This window comes from Anoplopoma fimbria, chromosome 21, assembly GCF_027596085.1.
Source record: "Anoplopoma fimbria isolate UVic2021 breed Golden Eagle Sablefish chromosome 21, Afim_UVic_2022, whole genome shotgun sequence".
NCBI lineage: Eukaryota > Metazoa > Chordata > Actinopteri > Perciformes > Anoplopomatidae > Anoplopoma > Anoplopoma fimbria.
This window is the reverse complement of record NC_072469.1, coordinates 5,618,878-5,643,446: the sequence shown is the minus strand read 5'-3', so window position 1 is coordinate 5,643,446 and position 24,569 is coordinate 5,618,878. Positions and strand designations below refer to the sequence as shown.

General features: G+C 41.8%; 1 protein-coding gene across 1 annotated transcript; it reads right to left on the bottom strand.

Moving 5' to 3' along the window:
• Nucleotides 1–371: 371 nt before the first annotated feature.
• Nucleotides 372–23,704, bottom strand: si:dkey-192l18.9 (F-box/LRR-repeat protein 7). Its single transcript, XM_054623178.1, has 4 exons — nt 23,369–23,704; nt 18,815–18,904; nt 2,118–2,735; nt 372–1,115 (listed from the first exon to the last, which is right to left on the bottom strand). The coding sequence occupies exons 1-4, from the start codon at nt 23,403–23,405 to the stop codon at nt 379–381; spliced, it is 1,482 nt and encodes a 493-aa protein (XP_054479153.1). The 5' UTR covers nt 23,406–23,704; the 3' UTR covers nt 372–378.
• Nucleotides 23,705–24,569: the final 865 nt, after the last annotated feature.

Genomic DNA, 24,569 nt, shown 5'->3' with positions numbered 1-24,569 from the left:
ATGATTATGTTTCAGGGCCGTATGGTGTTGAAATAAAATATATATAACAATGCTGTTATGCGGTAACACAACTGTACCCAGTGCTCAGTGTTGTAGCATGTTGTTACATTGTGTGAAGACGTAATATGCTGAAATACTGTACTTCTCTGCCTTTTTTTTTTACAGATAAATATGTTAAATACAGTCTATGGAAGTATTTTCAGCATCAACAGCCACCTTGGATACAAAGAGACAAAATTCTGGCCAGTATTGCACACCAGTTTACAACCAGTTCTGACGCATCGGCCGCTGAACTCCATAGCAGGAATACTAGAACATCCACTTGTCAGAGGACCAGTCCAAGATCTCCCCCCCCATCCCCCCCCCCCCAGCCTCGTCTCAGTAGAAAGCGGGGTTTGTGTGCTCGATGACACACCGGCGACAGTGGCGTCTCACAAACCGCAGAGCCTCCGGCGACACCTCGCAGTCCTGCACGTTGAGAAGCTGCAGCTCGCAGCAGTTGGCCGCCAGAGCTTTGAGTCCTCTGCCCGTCACGCTCTCGCAGGCCCTGAGACTCACTCGCCTCAGGCCTTGGCAGTACATGGCCAGCTGCTCCAGCCCGCTGTCCGACACGAGCGGGCACTTGCCCACGTCCAGGGACTTGAGTCTGGGGCAGCTCCTGGCCAAGTGGCTCAGGCCGTGGTCCGTCAGCCCCTCGCAACCCCTGGCGTTCAAGTAGCGCAGCCTCGGGCAGTAGCGGGCCACGTAGCGGACGCCCACGTCGGTTATGCGAGTGCAGTGGGCCACGCTCAGGTAGCGCAGGCAGCCCTCCAGGCGGGCGACTTCCCGCAGGCCGAAGTCCCCCACCAGGCGGCAGTCGCTGAGGCTGAGCTCCCTTATGGAGGGGCAGTGGAGAGCCAGGTGGCGCAAGGCCTCGTCCGTCAGCCTGGTGCAGCGGCGCAGATACAGGTGGGTCAGGCGGGGGCAGTGGGAGGCGATGGTTCGCAAGCCCTCGTCCTCGAGGGAAAAACAGTCGGTCATGTCCAGGTAGTGGATGGAGATCTGCTGGCCGTGGAGAGGGGACAGCTGGAGAGAGGCCTCCTGGGTGAGGCTGATACATGTGACCTTGGAGCAGCCTGGAGGAGGAGGAGGAGGAGGAAGAAGAGGTTGTAAGCTCAAAAACAGATGCTTTCTTCAAGGTAGATTGATTTGTTTAAAGGATAAGTTCAGAGAATTAAAAGTATGTCTAAAAACAACAGTTAGTTTGCCTTATGAACAATGAAACTGATTTTGAAAAGGCCTTTCAATCTTAAAAGACTGTTTATCCCTTGATTTGTTTAATTCAGATGGCTTAATCCTGATATAAGCATTACATATGTATTGTGCCCCCATTCTAATATATTAATAATATATAGGAAGGGATTTCACAGTTGCTAGTTTGAACAGGGGGAAAGTTTACAGCAAGCAAAAGCTGTTTCAATTTACAAATTGGCATGTGAGCATTCTTTTAAAACGGACTTGAAAAAATGTGAACGCTCCCTTTAACACAATTTCCCTTTTGAAAATGTTTTCTGATTGGCCACATGAGGGCGCCAGAGTAAAACCTGCAGTATTTGGCTCCACGCCTGCAACAAGAAGCATGAATCTGTTTGAGTGCAAACAACTCCAAGAAAACCAAAATTGTGGTGAAAAATAATCAAAGGCTGATGTTCTTACCAGTTGAAATAATAGACTTGAATTTCATTATTTTGTGCCCCTCAAAAAAAAAGGAGCCACAAGTAGGCTATTTTTACAACAAAGGGCCTACTTCCTGGTGCTAATGGTGCAGACGTTGCTCCGCCACCAGAGTACTGTCCAAGTCAATGTTATTTGTGTCACTTCCTTAATGAAAGCAGCAGACCGTTCTCCTTACTCACGTCGAGGTGAGTTCTGCTTTCGGCTATAGAAAGCTTTTTCTTCTCCCACATGGGAGCTTAAGGTTGGCAGAGCTTCTCCTGCTCCTCTAATGGTTTCACCAGCTTTAGTAGAAACGACTGAGGAGAGGAATTTTTTTGTGCTTGATGTCGGGTAGCGGTAATAAAAACTGAGAGACCATTACCGTGCCATTAGATGTTATAGGAGTATGTTGTTTTTTTTACCTGAGAGGTTCAGGTGTTCCAGGCCTGGGCAGCGGGACACCACCTCAAACACGGCGTCGTTGGAGATGTTATAACAGCCAGCGACCTCCAGGCGGCGCAGCTCCGGGCAGCACTGGGCCACCACATGCAGCCCCCGGTCGGTGAGCCTTTTGCAGCCGTTCACCACCACCGTCTCCAGGGTCAGACACACGTTGGGTGTGTCCTGGCACAGCCGGTGGGTCAGCACCCTGATGGCGCGGTCGGCGTGGAGCAGCTCCCCGGTTAGCCGGACGGTGCCCCACAGCCTCGGGTCCCACGCCAGGTTGTACCAGCGGCGGCACACGCGGGCGCAGCGGCACAGCTGATTGGTGGGGAGGTGGGAGAAGATCTGCAGGAGGGCGTGGTCGGGGAGGAGGTCAACGGGGGCGTGGTGGTGGCTTTTGGACTGGCGGGAGCGCGTGTGGGTGCCGGGTTGGCAGTGGACCACGGCGACGGTCTCGGCGCGGGCCGAGGAGGAGGAGGAGGAGTTGGTGTCATGGCCGTTGCTAGAGAGGGCAGGTGAGGAGAGGGAGGAGGACTTGGATGGAAGGATGAGACCGGGGCTCGGGGTGCTCAGAGTCCGGGTGCTGGAGTCTAAACCTGAATAAGAGGAGGACAAGATAGGTGAGAAAAGAGAAGGGCAGAGTCAGTATCTGAAGACAAAGAAAAGTTTATTTTGTTTAAAAAAACCTTTTGGTTTTGAACTTGAACTCTTAACATGCTGTACTTTTTTTCACAGCAGCATCGGCCCTTTATCGTTTCTTAATCTCCGAATTGCAAGCTGTGAATTGGATCCGCCTTCAACCCCATCCTTCAGTGAGCAGTAGACTGAACCAACTTCTCTTAAAGGAAAATCCACCTTCAGATACATCATCGATGATGTCGAACACATTCCAGTAAATAACTTTCCAATGGAACATTTTGCTGTACTTTCCTTAAGTCATTCACTCTTCATTTCTAACATTTACGAGAATGACTTGTGACAACTAAAAGCACAGTAACTGTACTGTCATCTTTGGGTTTTACAGAGGTGGAGAGAGCAGCTAATGGTGATCCTCTTAGGAAGACCTAGAGGCAAAGAGTTTCCATGCAAGAAAAAAAACTAGCTTAGCATCTTAAAGAGGTACTCCAGCGATTTAGTATTGTACTGACATAAAGTTGGGGGACTCGAATGAGACAGAAAAGAATGTTCAAAATGAATGTCCAGACTTTTATGCAAGAAGAGAAACTCTATATATATAGCACAAAGAAACTGGATCCGCCTCCATTATAGTGCCTAAGGCAGCAGGTGACTAATTGGGTCACATAGCAAAAACAAAGGATATTACACTTCCCATAATGCAACCTACAGCGTCCTTTCATTAGACCCTCCCTGCCTGTTAAATATGAACCTCTTCTGAACTCCATGCACCCAGTTTGAGATGCAGGCTTGTAGTCTCTAAGCCCTAACTGAGATAACCCTTGGGTTATTTTCTCATGACTCATCAAAGCTGCGTTCAGAGCCACAGAAGACATTTTGCAGCTGTTTACACATACTGAGTTGTTCTCCTTTAAAGAGTTGGCAACAGATTCAGAATTGCTTTTCTGCAACATTGTTGGATCCAAGATAGACAGTTAAAAAAAAGCATGAAAACCTATGCAGCAGAACCAGAGATATTTCATTTTCCACATCAAAACCTGGCGCCTACATCCCCCACAATGCAATTTGACCACCTCGATTCTCGTGTGCTATGCTAGTAGCTACTTAAAAAGCCTGAAGAAGAAACTAGCACCTAGAAAGGTCTGGGAAGCTCACCTCTCTCTAACTCCACATCACCAATTTGTTTCATTTTTTAAACTGACATCACTTGATGCTCCATATGTAGCCAACAAAAGGCTTTATACAACTTTCTTTAACACATATGCAGTCTGTTTAAAGTACTTTTAAACAGACTGCATATGTGTTAAATTGGTGGAGTTCCCCCTTTAAAAAACAACATTTATTGTAGCTGCATTGCATTCTGGACCCTTGAGGCCACTGTCTGCGGTGACACTGATCCACCTTTTTTCAACTATGATGAATTTCTTGCTGCAAGACTCTTCAGTGATTCATTCTGAAGGACTAACACCACATTTTTACAGCTGCTGTTTGAGATCACTCATTCTTTGTGAGAATAAGAAAAAAAAAAAAGGCTAAAAAGCTGAGAAAAGGGGTCAAAAAGTGCATCACGATGGTGCCATAGCCACACCGGCTTTTATCATCAACGAAGAGGAGTTTCCATGGATGTCGTTATCATGTTTTTGGATGTTTGGGAAAAAATGTGTCACAGGGCCTCTCCATCAGATGAACTTTACGGCTTCAAAGCGGCCAGCTGAAGGGATTTGGTGCTGGGGTTGACACTGTACGGTTATCCCTTTGTAAACACTGAGGCCCTCCTGACAGATGTGCGCTGGTTGTCTGAAGATGCAGCTGTGAGAAGCGGTGTGGCTGGATACCATCACCGTGGCGTGAGACAGCGGAGCTCTACGCTTCATAATCCAGGGGCGTCGGGATCGTACTCCCCGAAGTCGACCCCGTCACGCTGGGACACTGAGTGATCTTCTCTGATCATATCTGCGTCGCCTTAACACCCCTCAAACTGGAGGAGCTCAGTTGGATTGATAGTCATCACTAAAAGCATTTCAAGTAGTCACGAGTATGATGTCACTTACAGCTGTCCAACTGTGAGTCTTCAGGCTTTATAGGCAATAAAATCTGGTGTTATTGTCTTTCAAAATAGTAATTATTCTGTATGTTGAGTCGAATAGTTATTTGATGACGATAAGGGAAAATCTTGAAGTTTAGACTTTTATACCAAAAGGCAGTGTATCAGTTTTGTTCTTTTACAGAGGGAAAAATATATTCTAGGAACCTTTTTAGGAACTAAATAACTTTATATTGCGACCTTTCTTCACTAAGTCTTACAATACAGACAGAAAGTGTTTTGAGGGAGGACTGTTTTTCCAAAAGGCAATATTCAAAATGCAGTGGAAACAATTAGAAGAATACCAAATGATCTTTTCCACAGATGATTGGTCTGTGGCGCTTCAAATTCTGACGCTCTAGGAACCCCTCTAGCATCAGTTTGGACGTGTCAGTTTCCGATCGTTACACTCATAGTGTCTTTCAAAATAATCTTCAAAAGTAGGTTTTCTTAGTTTTTAGGTTTACTTGGCAAGGTTTAAGCCACATAACTACTTGGTTAGACTTAGGAAAAGATCGTGGTTTAGGTTAGGAAACGTTTTTTGCAACTAAGGTACTTAACTACGCCATGTTTATTAGTTAAGTAACAAAAGTAAGGTAAAATAAGTCACACGGGACATGAACAGTGGTCTCCTCGGTGAATGTCCGTGTTTCCCCGACCTTCTTTCTAAGTGGGCTTTCTTGTTCTTTATACTACATCAGTTGCTCTGATCCTCTAACAATGACACGGATGTGTTTCATTAGAGTTAGTTGAAAGCCCGGTGTTACCACAGAGATGCTAAAGGGTGCCTGTGTGAGTTGATGTTGATAGTCAACTTGAGGTGGTAGTTTGAAGTGTAGTATTCGAATAGATTATTTTGTTAGGTGTACCTTTACTTTTGCTACCTGCAAAAGTTCCCCAATGTTACCTGTATATTTACACAGATATACTCTTATCAACACGTTATCAACCTACACTCCCAGTCATGTAGATTGAACCACGATTGAACCGTGTTGGTTAATGGAGGCTTCACGACCGCCAGTCGGCTGGTTCTACACAGCGTATGTCAGCATCTTCATGAGGAATGGACCGCATCCTGCCTGTCATGTGGATTTGACAGCTGGGCAGTGACACAGTCCTTACGACCGTCCTGCAGATCTCTATTCCAGACCCCAACGCTGTCCTCCTCCCTCCTCGCCTCTGATGACAAACACAGACTCACCCTCTCGGGAACATGTCCACCGATTCACGTCTACTTTGAAACTCGCTCTCTCATGTACCTTCAAAATTCTCACTTGCATTCAGATTCGAGCAAAACTACAAGTGCAGCAGTTCAAAATGCATCGCGTGTTAGAGTCTACACTCAGTTTAGGTTTAATACATCACATTCTTGGGAGGTCTGCCTATGCTTAGTTCTACTTTTAATGTGTGGGATTATTTACTTGAGCTCATCTAGCTTATCTTGGCCTGTGCATTTTCTATCTTAATACTAAGGATTTAACGGTTTCAGGTTTTTATAAACACCTCATTTATTTCGAATTTCACACACCTGTCCAAATATGTCATGACAGTAGTGGTGCTGAGGCTTTTTTTTATGTTTATTCAAGTACACTGCGAATATTGCCAGATTCCTGAGTTAATACCTGGTGATTGTGGAATTATCCAACAAGGGCTGGAAACCACACACTATGCAACACAGAGATGTATGAAATCAGTGTATTTTGGCCAACGGGTCGCCTTTTCATTACATAATAAGAATATTAACAATATAAGATCATATATTTACAGTTAAAAACTGAATTCAAGTGTCAACCCTGTGGCAAAGATCTACAAAAGTCTCGCCACGCAGGAAAAAATCTGATTTTCCACAGACACATTGCTTGAGTCTTGATGGATGCGTTTCTTTGTTTTCCAAGTCTGGGCTAACACGATGGATTCTGCACGCAGGAGATGAACTCATCTGCCACTGGCTAAGGAGCAACTTCCAAATTGCGTAATTACATGTGTCACTGATCAGAAGAGAGCTCCAAGCGGAGAAACACAAGAGTTACTAATTAGACTGTATCCTCCCCCTTCCCCTTCTCTCAGAGTCACACTTCCACACAGCTGGTGGTGGAAAGTTAAATGGAGACAGCTTTGCAGATTAGCCTGGTTGCGCTGGATTTTGAAAGGATAGCACCTGGGTCTCTTTAAGAAACGCCCAGGTGTTATCGATCTGTTTTCTAGCTGAGTAAGGCATCTGTTTATCCAATCAAAATTTACTTTTGAGATTGTAAATTATCTTGTGATTGAAATGTTTACTTTTTTTTCATATGAAATAAGTTTTGCCTTTTTTGCCTTTGAAGAACCTTGAGTAGTTTTTAAGCAGTGTGCAAGCCTTTTTTGTCCATGTGATGATGCAATATGATGTATTTGCAATCAACAGATGTTTTTGAGGACTTCCAAATTTTGCAATTAGATACTCTGTTCTCTATAGTAGAAAATGATGTATGAATGCAAAAAAATGTCAAGCATGATACAATAATCCATATTACTCATACAAAATAAGCATTTCATCAGGTGCAGAGTATTTTTTCATCCTGAGAAAAATCCTCAAATCTCATCATCTGTAATAAAATCAATGACCTGCATACGCGCCTTCTAAATAAAACTTTCCTAAAAAAAGAAACACTATGACTTTCGTATAACTACTCTCCCAATATTCTCAATAATCCATTTCGATGTGAAGCAGTCAACTCTTGACAAACTTAAGGTCCACTTACTATACTAATATATTTCAGAACTTCAACTGTATAGCGTGTCTCAAGTGTCTCTTGAGTTGGGGTTGTGGGATTGTGGGATCTCAACAGAAAATATAAGGCCTGGAGGCAAATTTCAGGTAAGTTGTTTTCATATAATTAAACTGTACTGTGCTATTAACTATTAAGAAGTGTAAAGTTCATAGTGTGTGTTAAGCTAACGTTAGCGCTCATTTGGTAGCAACAACAACAACAACAACAAAAGATCTGATTGGGCAACAAAAGGCAGTTTGGTGCACCTTGCATTTTGTCTGATCAGGCTATAAGTCTACTACAATTTCCAAGGTCAAGAATTAAGTTCAAGACATAAGGAGTCCTAGAAGTGCTATGGACAACAGCTCTATCTCCATGACAACTAAGCAAACTCCTCTAATAAAGACCATCTGAAACAATTGAAAGCTCTAGAAAACGCTAGCCAAAGGAACCTTGAGTTCTTTTTGTTGGGTTCATAAACCCGCAGCTCCAAACTCTGAGCATGAAAGAACAAACTTTGGAATCCGTACAAGCCAACCAGTGTGGTGTCTTGTTTTATATCTATGTATCGCTGCAAACCTATCATTAACAGAACAGATACCATGCAGCTGTTAAAATGCTCTTCAAGGGAACTGTGAGTGCAGATGGTGGGAGACTCAGTTTGGTTTTAGGAAATCAGAGGAGAAACAGTGGAACATCTGGTCTTTACCCTGGACAAAGAACAACAGAACAGTGGTGAAATGAAAGAGAAACTCATGCATTTTGAATGTGCATATAGCCACAGAGAGGCATACTTGGCTGAAATCGCTGCCACTAATACCCAAATCTAAGCTGATCTGCAGCAGTGGCACAGCAGGATCCCATTAACATTAACTTACTTCTGAGACACATCTGGATCATGCTTTGATACCACAAGTTTAATGTAAATCAATGGAAGTGATCACTGAGAGGACGAGATGCTTGCGTGATGAGGAGGATGCAGCTGCATGTTGGGAGTGATGTCGCTTTAATGACAGAAAACTCTTCTTTTTTTTGAAGTAACGCACAAAAACAGATTCAAGGGGCCTCTTAAAGAAAATAGGGGCGAGAGGGAAGATAAATTGGCAAAAGAGTCTGCAGACTTTAGCAGAGACGGAGACAAGTGCACTAGCAGGGTCAATCCAGAGTTTGACGCAGTCTGGTCATAAACCAAAGCTATAGGGATTCTTTTCAGGATCTCGCGGTGCTGTGAAGCTCTGCTAAGACCCTGTCCGGAGCTCGTAGGATTATTACCGCCACATCTGGCAGAACAGACCAATCCATTACCTCAATGCCATTAGCCCTGTGACATGTTCCTGCTCTGCAAGCTGCACTGTGACAGCGTGATGTGGTGCACGTGAGGAAATTAGAGCCGCTCATTTTCTACTCACGAGTCAGGAAATCAAATTCAAATCAACAACAAGAGGGGTAAAAGAACGAGTATCGGGTAGTAAAAAAACAACCAGGGCAGGAGGGATTTGAGAAGAAGAGAATTGATTTATCAGCACTAAACGGTTACGTGCTCCAGTTTTTTTTAAAGGGGAAACATCCGACTGTGAGAGAACTCCTGGGACAAGAAACATCTGGGTCTGTCTTGGGTTTTTATTGAATACATGGAAGTTGATATTACCGTACAGTGTGGCGGCCGGGCTATCAGCGAAGCCTTCACTGCAGGAAGGTCTTACGTCACTGGGCAACCTGAGAGACAATGGGGCCTTCTGGTTCCTTTACAATGTGCACACTTGGACAGGAAACAGACTCCTTAGCTCCACACAACCCCCATAACTCCACTACTCCTGGACTGCAGCTATTCTCACACTCACTCAGTCTCTTGTGCAGCAACAGATTCGGCTACAAGTGAGCCAGGAACTATTACGCTCTTTCCTCCGCAACACGACTAATTTCCTCAGGGGAGTTTTTCCGCCTCTTAGAGCCCCTCTGTCAGTTCAAAAGACACAAACGTCTCCACGCGCTGGCCTCGACACTTTATAAATCCTCCGCTGAGGAGGACAGCAGAGGCACCGATGTCTTAAAGCCAAATTTAAAAGGCGTGATCCACTCAAAGTCAAAAATGAGCATTTGTGCGTGTCTATTCATCACAGCACACATTTTCCAGAATAGAGATGGCAGTTCAGACTCCAAAAAGCAATTTGGATTCATGCTAAACTGATCTGGCCTTTGGTAAATCATCGAAATTCAACATTACGTCATTTAGTTTTACAGGTTTTTAAATCAGGATGTCAAATATGACTTTTTTTTTGCAGAAAGTCATGTGCATGAAATGCCGTTCTGTACACTTTATCCTTTTTGGCATTAGTGTGTGTGGAGAGTTTGAGTGCAGAGTGACAGTCATGTTAAATGACTCAGGAGGGTAACGCTGGCTACACGCAGCAGACAGCAAAAAAGAAACTGCACATCAGACGGGGAATGGAAAAGAGACCGCTGGCCTAAACGGTTGATTTGGTTGTGATGAGGAGCAAATGTAATGATCTCATGTGGTTGAAGCAACAGAACAAGGGAAGAGCTGGAACTTTTGGTTAAACTCTTGATGAAAGAGGTTGTTTTGTCTCAAAGAAGTGCCTTAAGGGAAATTGAAGAACTCAAAGTGCTTTTTAAAACCTATTTATCAGCACAGTCTTGTTTTTTTAAACAAAATAAACAGTGATTGGGTTTATATTCATATAAAGAACAAAGTTGCCATTGTGCAGGATAGGCCTACTGCATATCACAGTCCTGGACAGCCACCTAATGAAATGTTTTAGTCCATCAAAATTGTGTTTGCAATCCTCTTAGCAACTTTTAATGCGAAAAAAAACTTAGATGAAGAGATTGATATCACTCATGATTTTATGTTAAATATGAAGCCACAGCCAACAGGTGTTAGCTTGGGTTAGCATATGACAGGAAGCAGGGGGAAACAGCAAGTCTGGCTCTGTCCAAAGTAAAAAAAAAGCCCCAATTTGTCTTAATTTGGACAATTTAGATGTGCTGGTAGGCAAGGTTTTGCAACCTAGCACGTCCAACTAGGCTAGCGTTTACCCTCTGCTTCCAGTCTTTATGCTAAGCTAGCCGCCTGCTTGCTATTCCTTCCTATTAACCAAAATGGAGTGGTATCAAACTTCTCATCTTAGTCTCAGCAAGACAGTGAAGAGGCATATTTCACAAAATGTCAAGCTATTTGTTTATGTGTGTTTATGTGTAACATGTTGTCATGTTAACGAACATAATAAACAAACAACCTCTGTTAGCTTTGAGACCTTATTTCACATAAAATATTGACAAAATAGTCGAATGAATAACGGAATGATGTACAATCCTAAGAGCGGAATCCTAGGGTGTAGTATGCAGTGCGAAATTGACAACATAAATAAAGAAAAAAGCTGTTTTAACTTGCGCTAGCATGTCCCTGAAATGATAACATGTAAGCTAATAGCTGGCCCTGAGGTTAGACACTAGGTTATATAACCAAATATATTGCTAATTTAGGCCACTTTCAGGCCTTTAAAAGTCACTAAGAAGATTGCCTAGTACGTGCGTTTGTATTTAAATGTTATTAATAACTTAGCCACTAAAATGTCCAGGTTTTGTGATGGCTAGCTTGGACCTAACGCTGATAGCTCTGGTCCTTGACAACCAATGTTTTTTTCCATCTGAAATTACAAATCTTTTTGCCTCAAATAAAAGATTAAGGTGTTATTCGCACACTCAAAAATGGTTGTTAGAGTGATTATTTCATATTTAATTGTTCTGGTTAAATCTTTCCAGCCAACACCCCCTCAAGTTTTCCCCTCATTTTTGTACCATTGCAACCTTAGCCACAACTGACACTTTGCTGCTTACGTAATGAAACAAACCACAGAAAGAAAAGAGGGGAGGGGAAGTCCAATGTGTCAGTTCAGCTGGTCCACAACTGAGCTCATATTGCCACATGAAAAGCCCAAAGACCCAGGTGTATCGCAGTAAAAACATTACTTGCGGGCCAAAATCTTACAGGAAGCAAGCGTAGTGTTTTGGAGGCCAGGTGGCGTCTTTCCCAACTCCTGTCAAACACGCTGCTGTAGTAGAACTGAAAAAATGCGACCCTGTTGTGGGAAATGGCATTCACAACAACAGGGCCGGCACTTCCTCTCCGAGACAGAGAATGAGAAGACCGAGCAGTAATCAGAGAAGAGTTATGAGATCGGCCTCTCCTTCCCCTCCTCCTCCATCTCCGTCGCTAAACTGCTTTCACTTGTTTTCTTTTTTTCTTTCGCCGCCTTGTTCAGTGCTTTTTTCGCTCAGATTTCATGGCTCTATAAGAGCGGTAGAAAGGAAAGGGGGGAGGAGCGAGGACAGCTGATGGAGAAAATCTGGGGGGAAAAAAGCATTGGCATTCTTCGCCTCTCTGTGTTCTCTCTCTACGAAGGCAGTTTCCAATGAGGATTAGAAGTAAATCTATTTAATATCTCTCAATGCAATTGCTATAGGCTTGTTGAAAAAGTCTTAAAAACTGCAGGCTTCTGCATTAGTCCAAAGAAAGAATATTGAAAAGTAACTTTTCCTCCACAAACACTGCCTGCATTCAATGAGTACAAACTTCTAATGGATGTGAATTCCTCCGCATTAAAATGAGAACTAATTACAACACAACTTATTCTAATCATCCATAAAATAGTCAATCACGTGCCAAACATTTTCCTTTCAAAAAAACAGATGCTTTTTTATCCAAACAAACTTCTCTACCTTGTGTGAGAAAGTCCAAAAAATGTAGAGCAGCAGAACAAATGCAGCGTTAAGTTTCACCCAAAGATAAATTTGTCACACCACCTCAAGGTTCGCCCAGAAATATTTGGCTTTAAAGATATACTGCAGTAATGACTGCTGATGAAAGATTTTTTTTTTATTTTTTAAGTTACATTTACGACATAAGTGGAGGATAACAACTTAAATCTTATTTGCCGTGAAAATGTCCCAACGGAAATGACACACACAAACACCTCGCTGCAGCCTCCTTCATACTTGGCACGGCAAAAATCAACAGTGAAACACTATATATCTGCTTGAGTAAACACGAGCCAACGGGTCATCAGCGCGTGAGGTTAGTTTGCAGATGAAGTGTGAGGGATTTGTTGCCTTTGGGAGGGCAAAATATATTAACATGCTGGAGACAGGGGCTTTGAGGAGGGGCTGTTTAGACTGCACAGATGACCCTGCCTCCAGTGGGAATACTGTGAACCAAGACTGATCAATATGACGAGTGTGTAATGCTGTGATTATTATATTAGAGTTTGTAAGTCCATCATTATCCAGCCAAATAAAAAGGGTTTTATTAGCCAGAATAATTGAAAACACCTGAGTGGGTGTGGCGAGCATTTCCTTTGCTAAGTAGGTTACTGTGAGCAAATTTTAACTGGTTATGAAACCTCTAACTGACCTTTATAAGTAAACAAGACCATCAGAGAGAAGATTTGTCGTTTCAAGTTTTTCTTAATCCTCGCCATCGGTGCCACCAGGTCTGATTCCACACAAAATTAGACAAAATCATGCAGGGGAACAAGAACCAGGAGTAAGCAGGGCAAACTGTGAAGATTGTCCCTGTTGCAGTAAAATAAGAGGTTTTCTAAAGGGACCCTGGTGATCAGAAACACTACTGCTTTTGTCCACAGGGACCGCCAAAATCATCACAAAATAAAAGTCCCTTATAGATCCCTTAAAATGACTATTTTGGCAAGGTAAGAGGGGATTGGTCGTCATGGATACAATAATAAACGTGTGATTGCGGTGAGGAAACAATTGTGCTGAAACAAACAGCTACCGTGTGAAAAATACAACTTTACCTAACATCCTGCTTTGTCACTTAACGGTGAGCTTAAGTCATTTTTGAGGCACTTGTTGAAACAACTGATGCTTTTATCATCAATCTATTGGATCTTTAAAAATGCATTGTCAGGGCAAGTTTTTCTTGCTCACAAAGTTGAATATTAGGAGACACATGGAAAATTCATCCAAAGGAGCTTGCAAGAAACCCCAAAAGTTTCAAATATCTCAATACTGAGCCAATAAAGCAAAGGCAAAAAGCAGAGGGAGAGGGCTGGTTAAATATCTGCAGGGCTGATGAGGGAAAGTGGGAACAGGTGAGCAGGTGGGCGGGGTCGGTGAGGTGACTGGGAGTGCAGGGAAAGGAGGGTACTGCAGTGCAGGAGGGAGTGGCTGGATGAAGGCCGGTGGAACATCTGGTGGACAGGTAGAGAATTGAAAAAAACGGGTTTGAGGAAGGTGGGAAAGTGGCTTAAGAGACAGAAGGTGACAAAGGACGTAAACGAATGGAGGCACATGGTATTATTGCCATATTTGCAGGAAAATGTAACCCTGACCAATAATTGCTTGCATTCTTTCTTTCTTTTTAAATGTGCTTGTTTTAACTTTCACATTATTTATTTACAATTTTGTAGTGTTTTTCAGTATCTTATATTACTTCATACTCAGGTCTCACACTTTAAATTCAATTACATAAAGGTCACAAACAGGCAGGGTTTCCATTAACATGTTTACTATGCACTTTTTAGACGTTTTTTAAAATTGAGGAAAAAAATACTAAAAAAACGTACTAATCTTTTGATCTGAACTTTTGAAAATTGGTTAGCTCTGACTTTGCCCTAATTGGCCTGATACCGTGTGGTCTTATCCTGGCATTAACGACTTACTTAATTACTAAAGCTGTAATAACTTTATGGAGGAAAAGAAGAAAAATCTAAATGTTAATCTGCTTTCCGAGAACTGCACATAAATCCTGAGTGTTTACAGTGTAATCTCGCAGTGCTTTCTGGTGTGGAAGGACACAGTCAGCTTTTCCCTTCACTGTTATCACTGTTTCTGTGGTCCTTGGCAGACAGAGAGGAAGCCGGCATGTTCATTGTTCCCACTGTTCCCGCTGTTCCTCAACTACCTTCCTGGTGCCATTATGAACGGGTGAAGGAGCCGACCTGACCCCCTAAAGCACGGCTGCTTTGAGTCTGCGTTACGTCTGAAGGTTGGCGCAGCTGATATAGGAGGATGATGAGAGTGACGACACACAGGCCGAACATCTCAGGGTGTTGTCAGTTCTGCTCCCGCCATGTCTGGGCCACATTCCTACGGTACCCCTGAGTTCGGCAAAAAAAACCCTGAGGCCCAGACAGGGTCCCAGTGTAACCCCTGCTGGGAGATACTCAGTTTCATCCCACAGGAAGGATTTACTGTCCAGGAACTGTGCCTTTCAGTCTGCGGCTAATAAGCAATTGGGTCAGGCCGCCACAAGCCCGTCTAAATAATAAATGAAAACAGAGACACGTTGCAAAAGTCTGCCAGATGACTGCCTGACTCGGTTTGTTTTCAGGAGCGGAATGAGTGTAACGTCCAACTGTTGATTTTGGGGGAAACACATGTTACAGGCAATGGCCTACTTTCCATCTGTATGCTGATATAAGGGCTGATATAATTCGTTATTATGGGTCATTGAGTTTAAAACCACTATGTAAACAGTTCTGAGGTGATTATTGCATATATTAGTTTCTTCTGGTGACAGAAATTTTGATTAAAAATGAAATATTTCTCGTTTTCAGTGGCTTTGGTTTGAATCCAACACATACGGCTTTAAAGGAAGATTACGTGTCTTTTGAAAGAGGAAATAACAATCTTTCTCTCAAAAATGAAAAACTGAATACATCAGCATTAAAGCACTTTTCAATACAACCTGGGATTTTCGCAGATGCAACCTTACTTTGTCTGGTATGACCTGCAGCTTTTGGTGGATAATGTTAGTTAACTTTAGGTGGATATTGCTGTGTCACTTTCCTGGCATTACTGAGACAGTTTGCTGACTCTTCTCTACTTGGGCTACTGTTACACAACACTTTTACATTTGCCATTATCTCGTAACTGTCAATCGTAGCAATTGTGGTCGCTGTACAGCAGAAGTTATATAGCGCCTTTAAGTGCAATTGTATGGTTCAGTTATCCCAAAATATAATTTCAAGCTAAGTTAAGTTAAACATCAGTTTGTTAAATATCAGTTGGGCTCCTTCAGGTGACAACATTGAGAAACTATACCTTTTTTTTCAAACATACTGTGATATTGGTTTCTACCATCTTGCAACGTCATATTTGACAGAGAAAGTTGCTTAATCTATTTAGGTTCAAATTAATCAAAACTTTAACTAACTGGATGGAATGTCAGTCTGGGTGAAGAAAGGTTGATATGTGCCATTTCAATTTTAGAATTGTTCCTTTCACTGGGTACCAAAAGTGTTGTTTCCCATAAGAAAAAAAAAAAAAAGTGGGGATAAACACTTTGGCTTTTATCATTTATTTTTCTTCCTTCTGTATTTGTTTAAAATTTTGCATCAAACCAGTTTCCTCAAAGTCAGTAGATAGATGTATGGATAATGTTTTGTTTTTTAAATGTATTGTAACTAACTTACTGATTAATTAACTGATTGACTGACTTACCAACTTTATTAAAGCAGCGGTGACATGGCTGCAGCATGGGGATTCTGTGCGAGGCCCTAATATGAAGACTCCCAGCGTGTGGTGGGGAAACAGCCCAGACTGCTTCCTGATTAGTTTAGTGGACCACAGGACGAGGTGGACAAGGACTGTGTGATCTGCCACTGTGAGTGTGTGAATGTGGTAAATGCATGTATGTGTGTGTGTGTCTTTTTAAGGAGGGGGGATTTGACTGTGGCCGTGGCGGTTCTAGACCATGTAATTACTCCCACTTAGCATGGAGGAAAAAAAATATATAACGGTTTCAGTCATAACACAGGCAGGAATTTATGGTAGGGAATGTCGATATATTTCTATCTGCACAGGTTGTTCTCCAAGTGGACACATTCAGGACCATTATCAATGTCCCCAAAATATTCCGGTTGCATACTTCCAGCAGCTCGTCAATGGGCAGATCTAAGTGAGTCAGCATTTCCAGCAAAATCAAATGCGTCATCAGCCTCTTCCTGATGCACAACCACAGGAGGATGGTGCACCAAACTCTATATTTAGTCGGGTTAATCAGGGAATTAACCTCACTGAAACAGACCAATTGACAGACATCTTGCATGAAAAGCACGTCCGATGTGTCGTGAGGAGTTAGCCTCTTTGTTCTCTTCAGAGAAACACTGTGAAATCTTCAGCTGAGTGACAGTTAGAAAACACAGGCTGTAGCTGCTATTTGTTTTACTGTGGGCAGCTCCGAAACCACAAGAATACTACATTCATCACGCCAGAGCAAATTTAAGATAGGTGGTGACAATGCACAAGAGGCAAGAGTACTCGCATGAGCGTGCAAAAGAGTCGGTGAGTCACTGGCCAGCTCGGAGAAAGAGACCAAACCGCAAAGGGAGAGAGGCCATAATGGATCTGTGGTGGGGTTTGATAAAGTTTTTGATCAAAATCAATGACTGCTTCACTGGGTTCTTAGATTTCATGTTCACGGTCTGACTCATGCTTTTTCAACATTTCCGTTGAAGTTTAACACACTCCCTAAGACAGTAAAGAACTGGTTTGCTGTAAATGAGCTGCTATTCTTACTGATATAAAGCGAACGAATATTAGTCTGCTATACTGAAATGCTTAAAGGTGCACAAATCAATATTCTTACATAAACAAAGGATCAAATTACTGTGGGTAATGTGGAAGAAGTTGCTCTTAGTAATAAACCCACAGTGAATTATCATCCACCTCTGTTCATCTCAGCTCCACAGATTGATTTAGTGTCTTTCAGCTGTTTTAGTTTTATTGTTTTGAACCACCAATTGTCTTTTTTTAGTCAAGAAGTTCTTATAAACCCACTACACCCTATCTGTTCAGCTCCAAATAGCGCACAGACAAACTAGCTGATGAACATTGTGTAGCATTAAGCAGCTAAAGAGCCAGATATTTTCCTCAGGATGTGGTGGAGACCAAAAACTGAGCCAAAAACAAGAGAGAGTATTGGATTACGTTCAGAAACAAGACTGTAAATTAACTCTCATGTTGCTCTGTCTCTGCTGGATGTGAAAATAAGTTTGCTAACACATGAGCTATATCATCTTTGACAGCTAATGTGTCCATGTTGTGTTTTCAATTTGTTGGCTGAAATGGAAAAAAATCGGGTTTAAATGGAGAATAGATTTAGTAGAAGTAGTAATGTTTGTACTTTATAGATTGTATTTTTGTGAAGTTAATACAGATAAATATTGTCTTCTAGGTTTATAGTTGCCCTGTGGAGTTTTATTATTAACATCTAACAAAAAAAACAAGGACGAGGACCCCCTCGTAAAAAAAAAAAAAAAGATGGTTAAGCTTGTGAAAATAGTTTTTTTTTTCAGGATTTTGCTTGGCAGCCAAGTTTATCATTAAAATAAATGCTTTCATTAGAATACTGTTTGGTTGGCACCATGTGGTCTGAAATCTTAAACCAATGAATGAAATGTGTGTCATATTAAACTATGATTTCCTTGAGAATTTTGCTTTGCATTGGAAAAGACATGGCACCTGGCATTGCGGAACATTTCTGAGCTTTGACCGAGACAGTTTGTTCTGTTCTTTTAAATACAATAAGAAAAAAGTTCTGCTTTGACTGACAGATTGTTAAAAATGTATCAGGCTTGCTGACAGAGGGGCTTCAAACGGCATCTGTCAGCTGCAAAGTATTTTTGAACCATTACACTGAGCACACAGTTTACATTCGGTACGCATACATACTCCAACAAAGAGGAGCGGTTTGCTAGAGTCGGTGTGCCAGGAGTTGGAAGATTGTGCAAGGAGGCGTGAGGGAGCCGGAGAGCTGCATGGAGAGAGGAGTTAACAACAGAAGGTGAAGCTCTCTCTTCCCATTTTTACTCCCCACACCTTCTCCAGCAAAATCCCTCTCTCTCCAGCACTCCTACCTCCCTCCCCTGGCAACGCTTTGAGCCTGATACGACCACAGTTTAGATAAGCATTCTTCCACAATGAGAAGCCAGAGGTTGGGGGTTTTTTTTCTTCTTCTTCTGCTCAAACAAAGCCCAAGAAAATGCCTTTGGTTTCTGATTGGAGCTGTGAGTTTGTTTTCAGTTTAGGGTTATCCCAGGAACAAGCAAGGTTTTTCTCTCCAAAAATAGGCAGCACAGAAAGTGGATGAAGAGGACGGAGGAGGAGGAGAAGGAGAAGAAGAAGGGAGGGGAGTTTGGTTAATGAGCACCAGATGCCTTACCTTCGGTGGTAGCCACATTCTTTGGAGCTTTGGTTGGTGTGTGATCTGTGCTCGAACTTATGTCAGAAGAGATGCTTGAGCTCCCTTTACCTGCAGGGGAAATGGGAAGAAAAACAAAAGTGCTTGGACTCAGTAAAGTAACTTTAAAATGAAGAAGAAAAACTGAAGTTATGATTTATCGTTTTTTACAGCACAACCTTTGAAAATCTGTTCGGAAAACACTTTTGATGCTCAATTCCTGTCCGTCAGAGATACGGTGTTTCATGATTTATGTGATACAGTAAGGAGGTATGAAGTGTAAGGAAATATAAAGCCCATCGCTCTCCGCTTTCATGACTTTTATGCTCCTCACTTTTGGATGATGGTTAGGCTTGGCACATGCACAAAGTCTCTGCTGGTTTGTTTGAGTGAGTGTCGTTTCTTTTGATGTTTTGGAAGAAGAATAAAGTCTCTCCAAATTCCCTCTACCAGCACCTCCTTCAGCTCAGACTCCTGTGGGCCCTCCAGACCATCCCCCTGCGGACAGATCAAGATCTGGCTTCGCTGCCGCCTCCGACCTGCAGTCGGAGCTCTGGCAGGAAGAGGAGAGCACCCCGTCCGGAAGTGCCTCCTCCTCCGGCCAGGGGCAGAGATTCACGTCGCTGCTGGGAGCAAACACCGCTACCACGCTGCTGGAGAAAAGGGAGGCCTGGGAGAACCAGAACCAGGACTGAGCAGAGCAGACTGTCAGACCCTGCTGCAGTAAAATTTGAGGTTTTCTAAAGGGACTCTGGTGCTAGAAAAACACTACCACTTTTGTCCACAGGGACCGCCAAAATCAACCCAAAATTGAAGTTCCTCGTACTGTAGCTGCTTTAATTAATGATTATAACAGAATGTATCATCATCTGGGTACTTCTTAGGTCACATAGTCTGTAAATCTGCCGTTATGCAAGTGCTTTTTATGACGTTCACGCAATTTACAACTCTTGCTTTAGATTTAGATTTCTGCACAGTAACACGAGGGTGCTACATTTCAAAGAGCTATTCTTTGAATGTGTGCCTCTGCAGCCGGGGTGCAACAAGGCTGGACTGCCATGGTGACTGCAGGCTGCCTGTGGAGCAGTTGTTTATGGCGTTTCATTCCCCTCTCAGATCATAAATGCAGCTTTGTGGCTTTTCCTGAGACTTAGTATGCGCCTTTCACCCAGCACGAAGAGGTACTCACAAACAGTCACACCCACATGCAAATCAAGTGCAGCCACCTAAACAGACCAGACAGTTCCCGAAACAGGCCGTAAATATGAAAGCTTGGTGTAGGGAGATAAAAATGCAACCGGTGACTCCATATTCAGCCACACGAAAGACACGCGATCACACGGACACATGTGATATCATTTTAAACCAATGCAGCTCAAATGGTATGACATTTCGCGGTGACATCACAGAGCCTGCACATCTGCTACGACTCCTTCAGCCCAGAGAAAATGGCTCAGAAATTCATGAGGAGCTTGCAGATGTCCACTTTTCTAATATCTAAGCAGAGCAGGAAGCACAAAGCTGGAAATACGAGCCAATCTTAACATTTAGCTGGTTACAGGATTCTTTTTCCTCTGCATGTGTGGATCTGTGCGAGGCCGATTGTTTTCTGCCTTTCATGGAAAAGCAACTTTGAGAAAAGCTCCTGCTTCCTGTCTTATGCTTATGTAATGTGTTGGTGGAGGGCTGCTGCATAGTTGTGACCAGTGTGTAATTAATTGTGGAATCACACTTGAAAACAGATGTGGACAGACGGAATGCAGAGCTCTGCACTTGTAACTAAGATGCAGGCCTTGGACTCTATAAAGACGCTGGTACCATGAATACTATGAAATGTTCACTTTTCGATTGCAGAAAAAATGACTTTTACATTTAAACAGCAAAACCTGCAAATACAAGTCAATTGTTTGATCGACTGAAAATGAATCTTCAACTATTTAGAAAATGACTTAATATATTAGAATTTTTAAATGCTAATATTCTCTTTTTCAGCTTCTCCAATGAAAAAACGTGCTGAATCCTTAACTCCTCTAAGATTGTAAGTGAAATATCTTTGGGTTTTTGGACCGTTGATCAGGCAGAACAAGACATTTGAAGATGTGACCTTCGGTTCCAAACGGACATTTGTCACTATTTTCTGACTTTTATTGAAAAACATTTATCGATTAATCAACTGAATAATGGATGGTGACAATAATTATTAGTTGCAGCCCTAAAACCAACATGAGTTTGTTTTTTGTTTGGCTTTTTACAATGCAGCTTCACCAAATCAACTAATAATGAAATCTTAAGGACTCTAACTTAAAGGTGCAATGTTTTGTTTTTTTAAGTATGGCAAATATCTGTGAGTGTTGAGATATTAAACAATCATGCTGTGATATGATAAAATGTGCATTGTCCACTATGAAACCTCTGAAAAACCTTCATCTGTTACTTTTCTTCAAAATGTTTCCCTGCATTTAAACCATAAAATTAAGCTGCATTAATGGTGGATCATAAAGGGGATATCTCCAGCATCAGACTCATCAAATCAACCCTTGTAAACTTACAAAAGATGAAGGTTTTAAATTGGGGATATCACATCATCAATAAGTGCATTCCTTCACTAGTTACACTGAGTTTGGAGTATAATTCCTGTGTTTTATGTTGCCATGAAAGGAAGCATTAAGACCTTGTGAATCACTAGAGGAGTATAAAAACTGCAGAGAGTACCTCACATATTTCCCACCTGACTAATGCCTGCTAACTAATGAGAGCATTAATACTAAAATAAAACTTGGAATGTTGCAATCTGAGCTGGAGGAAGACTCAAATCTGGGATGGGATCTGTTCATGTACCTGACATGGCTGGATTCCTGGGTGGAGCTGGTCCACTTGTTATTTTTAACATCATGACTTCCAATCCTTTTCTCTGCAGTTATTGACTTAGGAAGAGAGCTCACTGGAATGTTATTTATACAAACATCTCGGATCTGGAGGCAGAAATAATAGTGCTTGGCGGAGTTGGAATACTTTTTTTTTTTTCCTGAATAAGTAATGTCGAGGATTAGATGAAGAAGACAGCGGGGGGGAGAGAGGAGGTAGTGTAATACGAAGGCTAGTATCTTTAGTACTGGCTGAAGGAATCTAACTGTGTGTATATACTGCTGAGGTCATTGATCAATGAATGTTTGGAGATGTTATCAATATATAGGTATGTGAGTGTTGGCTTATATGGATTTTAGTTATTATAATATCAGAACATAGGTGATTTAAGCTGCATTCCAGTTGGCTTTCTGAATAGATCTGACAGATGATTGAGATGAACAGTGAATGTTTCTGACTGCTTGACCATCAGCTCTACATCACTTATGACTGTGTTTTTTACTTATAGATCAATACTTGACGCAATATCTTTTTCAATATTGCTTGTTGCTTTGCGTTAAGAAAGAAGAGAGAACATTTGTATTCTTATTATGAACAGAACATCTTAACAAGTAGTTGCAGGAGAGCTAATAAATACCATCAATACTTTTTTAACTACAACATTACGCTATTATTGGACACACCTTTACATGTACTCACCATAAGAAACCATGTAAGGAAGTTTTGTTTCCTTAGAAGCTCTGAAACATTTTTACATTTTGTGTTCTTTCAGGTTGGCTCCTACATGTTTTTGTTTACCTATGGATCATATGGCATTGACCATTATGCACAACATGGCTGCCAAATAAGATAACAAATGGATTTAGAAAAAATCTGTGGAATTGGCTCTTATCAAGATAAGAGTGAGTAAGTGCCCACATACCCAAACACTGATGTCCTTTGACCCGCCTTCACTAAAACCTGCAGGGAAGGACTGTTTAATAAATCCATAAATGAAGCTACTTATTAAGGTGTCGTCTGATGAACTGTCCACCCTGCCAAGTCAGCTCCTTTTGACTGATTATGTGAGGTGATATTTGATTCAAACTGACTCTAAAAGATCACATTTGCTACTAAATGACATGCTTGAATGTCAAATAATATCTCACAGGACTTGTCACCTCCTACATTTTCATCATAGCAAAGGGAAAAAAAAGTGGCTGGAAGCATTTTTTGTTTAAACTTCACATTTTATACTGTACTAAGTGTTTAAAATATGACCACCAGATGTCACTCTGTATGAAGGAACAATAAAAATGTGTAACATCTTTAAAAAAAGTAGGGAATTTAAAGTCAAAAGATGCTTTAAGCTCCATATCAGCACATATCCGCACAGTTTACAGATTTTTTGAATGGAGTATGGCACACGTTCATCTATCCACAAACATAAAACATACATTATGGGAATATGGGAGATATAAAGGGAATAGTGCTAGTTTAAGGCTAGCTCACTAATGTCTAAGGACAAAGTCAAGGAAGCTACAGACCCAAGAAACCTCACATTGTTTCTTTTTTTTAGATTATGAGATAAACTGTAGCAGATAGTCATTGTTGAGTATATAAAAAAAAAAAAGCTGATTTCTGTGTGGAATTGAACTCAAACGTGTTTAAAGTGGTAATTAGAGCACTTACCCTCGCTTCCATACTGTTTTCCATTGTTCGCACCCATTTTAAAGAATACATAATCTATGCGCAAAACTGGGGAGTATCAAAAGGAGTTAAATTCCAGAGAAAAAAAGGGCAGATCTTTCCATAAAAGATAGACCAGACAGTCGGATTTGGGTGAAGGGCCGCTAGCTCTGACTCCAAATAGTTAATCCAGATGTTGAGCCCAGGACGCCGCAGCATTACGCATTACGCAAACCTGGAGTCCGGACTGGAGCTTCCAGCGGTGCCGACTTTTTCTATATCTGAACATCCACGGACAAAGAGCAGTGGAGGCTACACACACACACACACACACACACACTACACACACACTACATACACACTATTCAAGGAGTTCAGAGAAAAAGTTTTCTGGTGGCCGAAATGGTAAGCAGCTGTTTATCAGGCTGAGTGCGGGCAATCACAGCGAGCCAGACTAGTTTGTGAGGACTCGCTGCTCTCCTCCTCTGGATCTGGATTTAAAGAGACCGCAGACCAGAGAGGGAGATGTGGATATTTAAAGAAAGATAAGCCAAAGACAGACTGTGACTCAGACAGTCGGTGGGAGAAGTACTTATTTTACTTCAGTAAAAAAGTAGGACTACTACAGTGTAGAACTATTTTTGTTCAAGTCCTAATTTCTATGACTTGAATAAAAGCACAAAGTCTTCAAAGTCATTTAAGCTTAGTGGAGTAAAAAGTACAGTATTTGCCTTTCAAGTGTAGTACAAGTAGCCAATAAGGTATCAGAAAAACTGAAATACTCAAGTAATCCAAAATGTACAGTACCAGTCAAAAGTTTGGACACACCTTCTCATTCAACTACTTTGAAGAATCTAAAATATAAAACATATTCTGGTTTGTTGAGCATTTGTTTGTTTACCACATAATTCCATATGTGTTCCTTCATAGTTTGGATGTCTTCAATATTAATCTACAATGTAGAAAAAAATAAAAATAAAGAAAAACCATTGAATGAGAAGGTGTGTCCAAACTTTTGACTGGTACTGTACTTAAACACAGTGCTTGAGTAAATGTAGTTTCTTTCCACCACTGGAATAACACAGTCACAGTCTGTAGCTGACATAGTGGAAGCAGTCACAGTCCCATTAAGTTATTTTCCCAATTTGTACAACGTTAATATTTAAGTATTATATCAGCACAGGTGTGACTTTATGAGACTCGG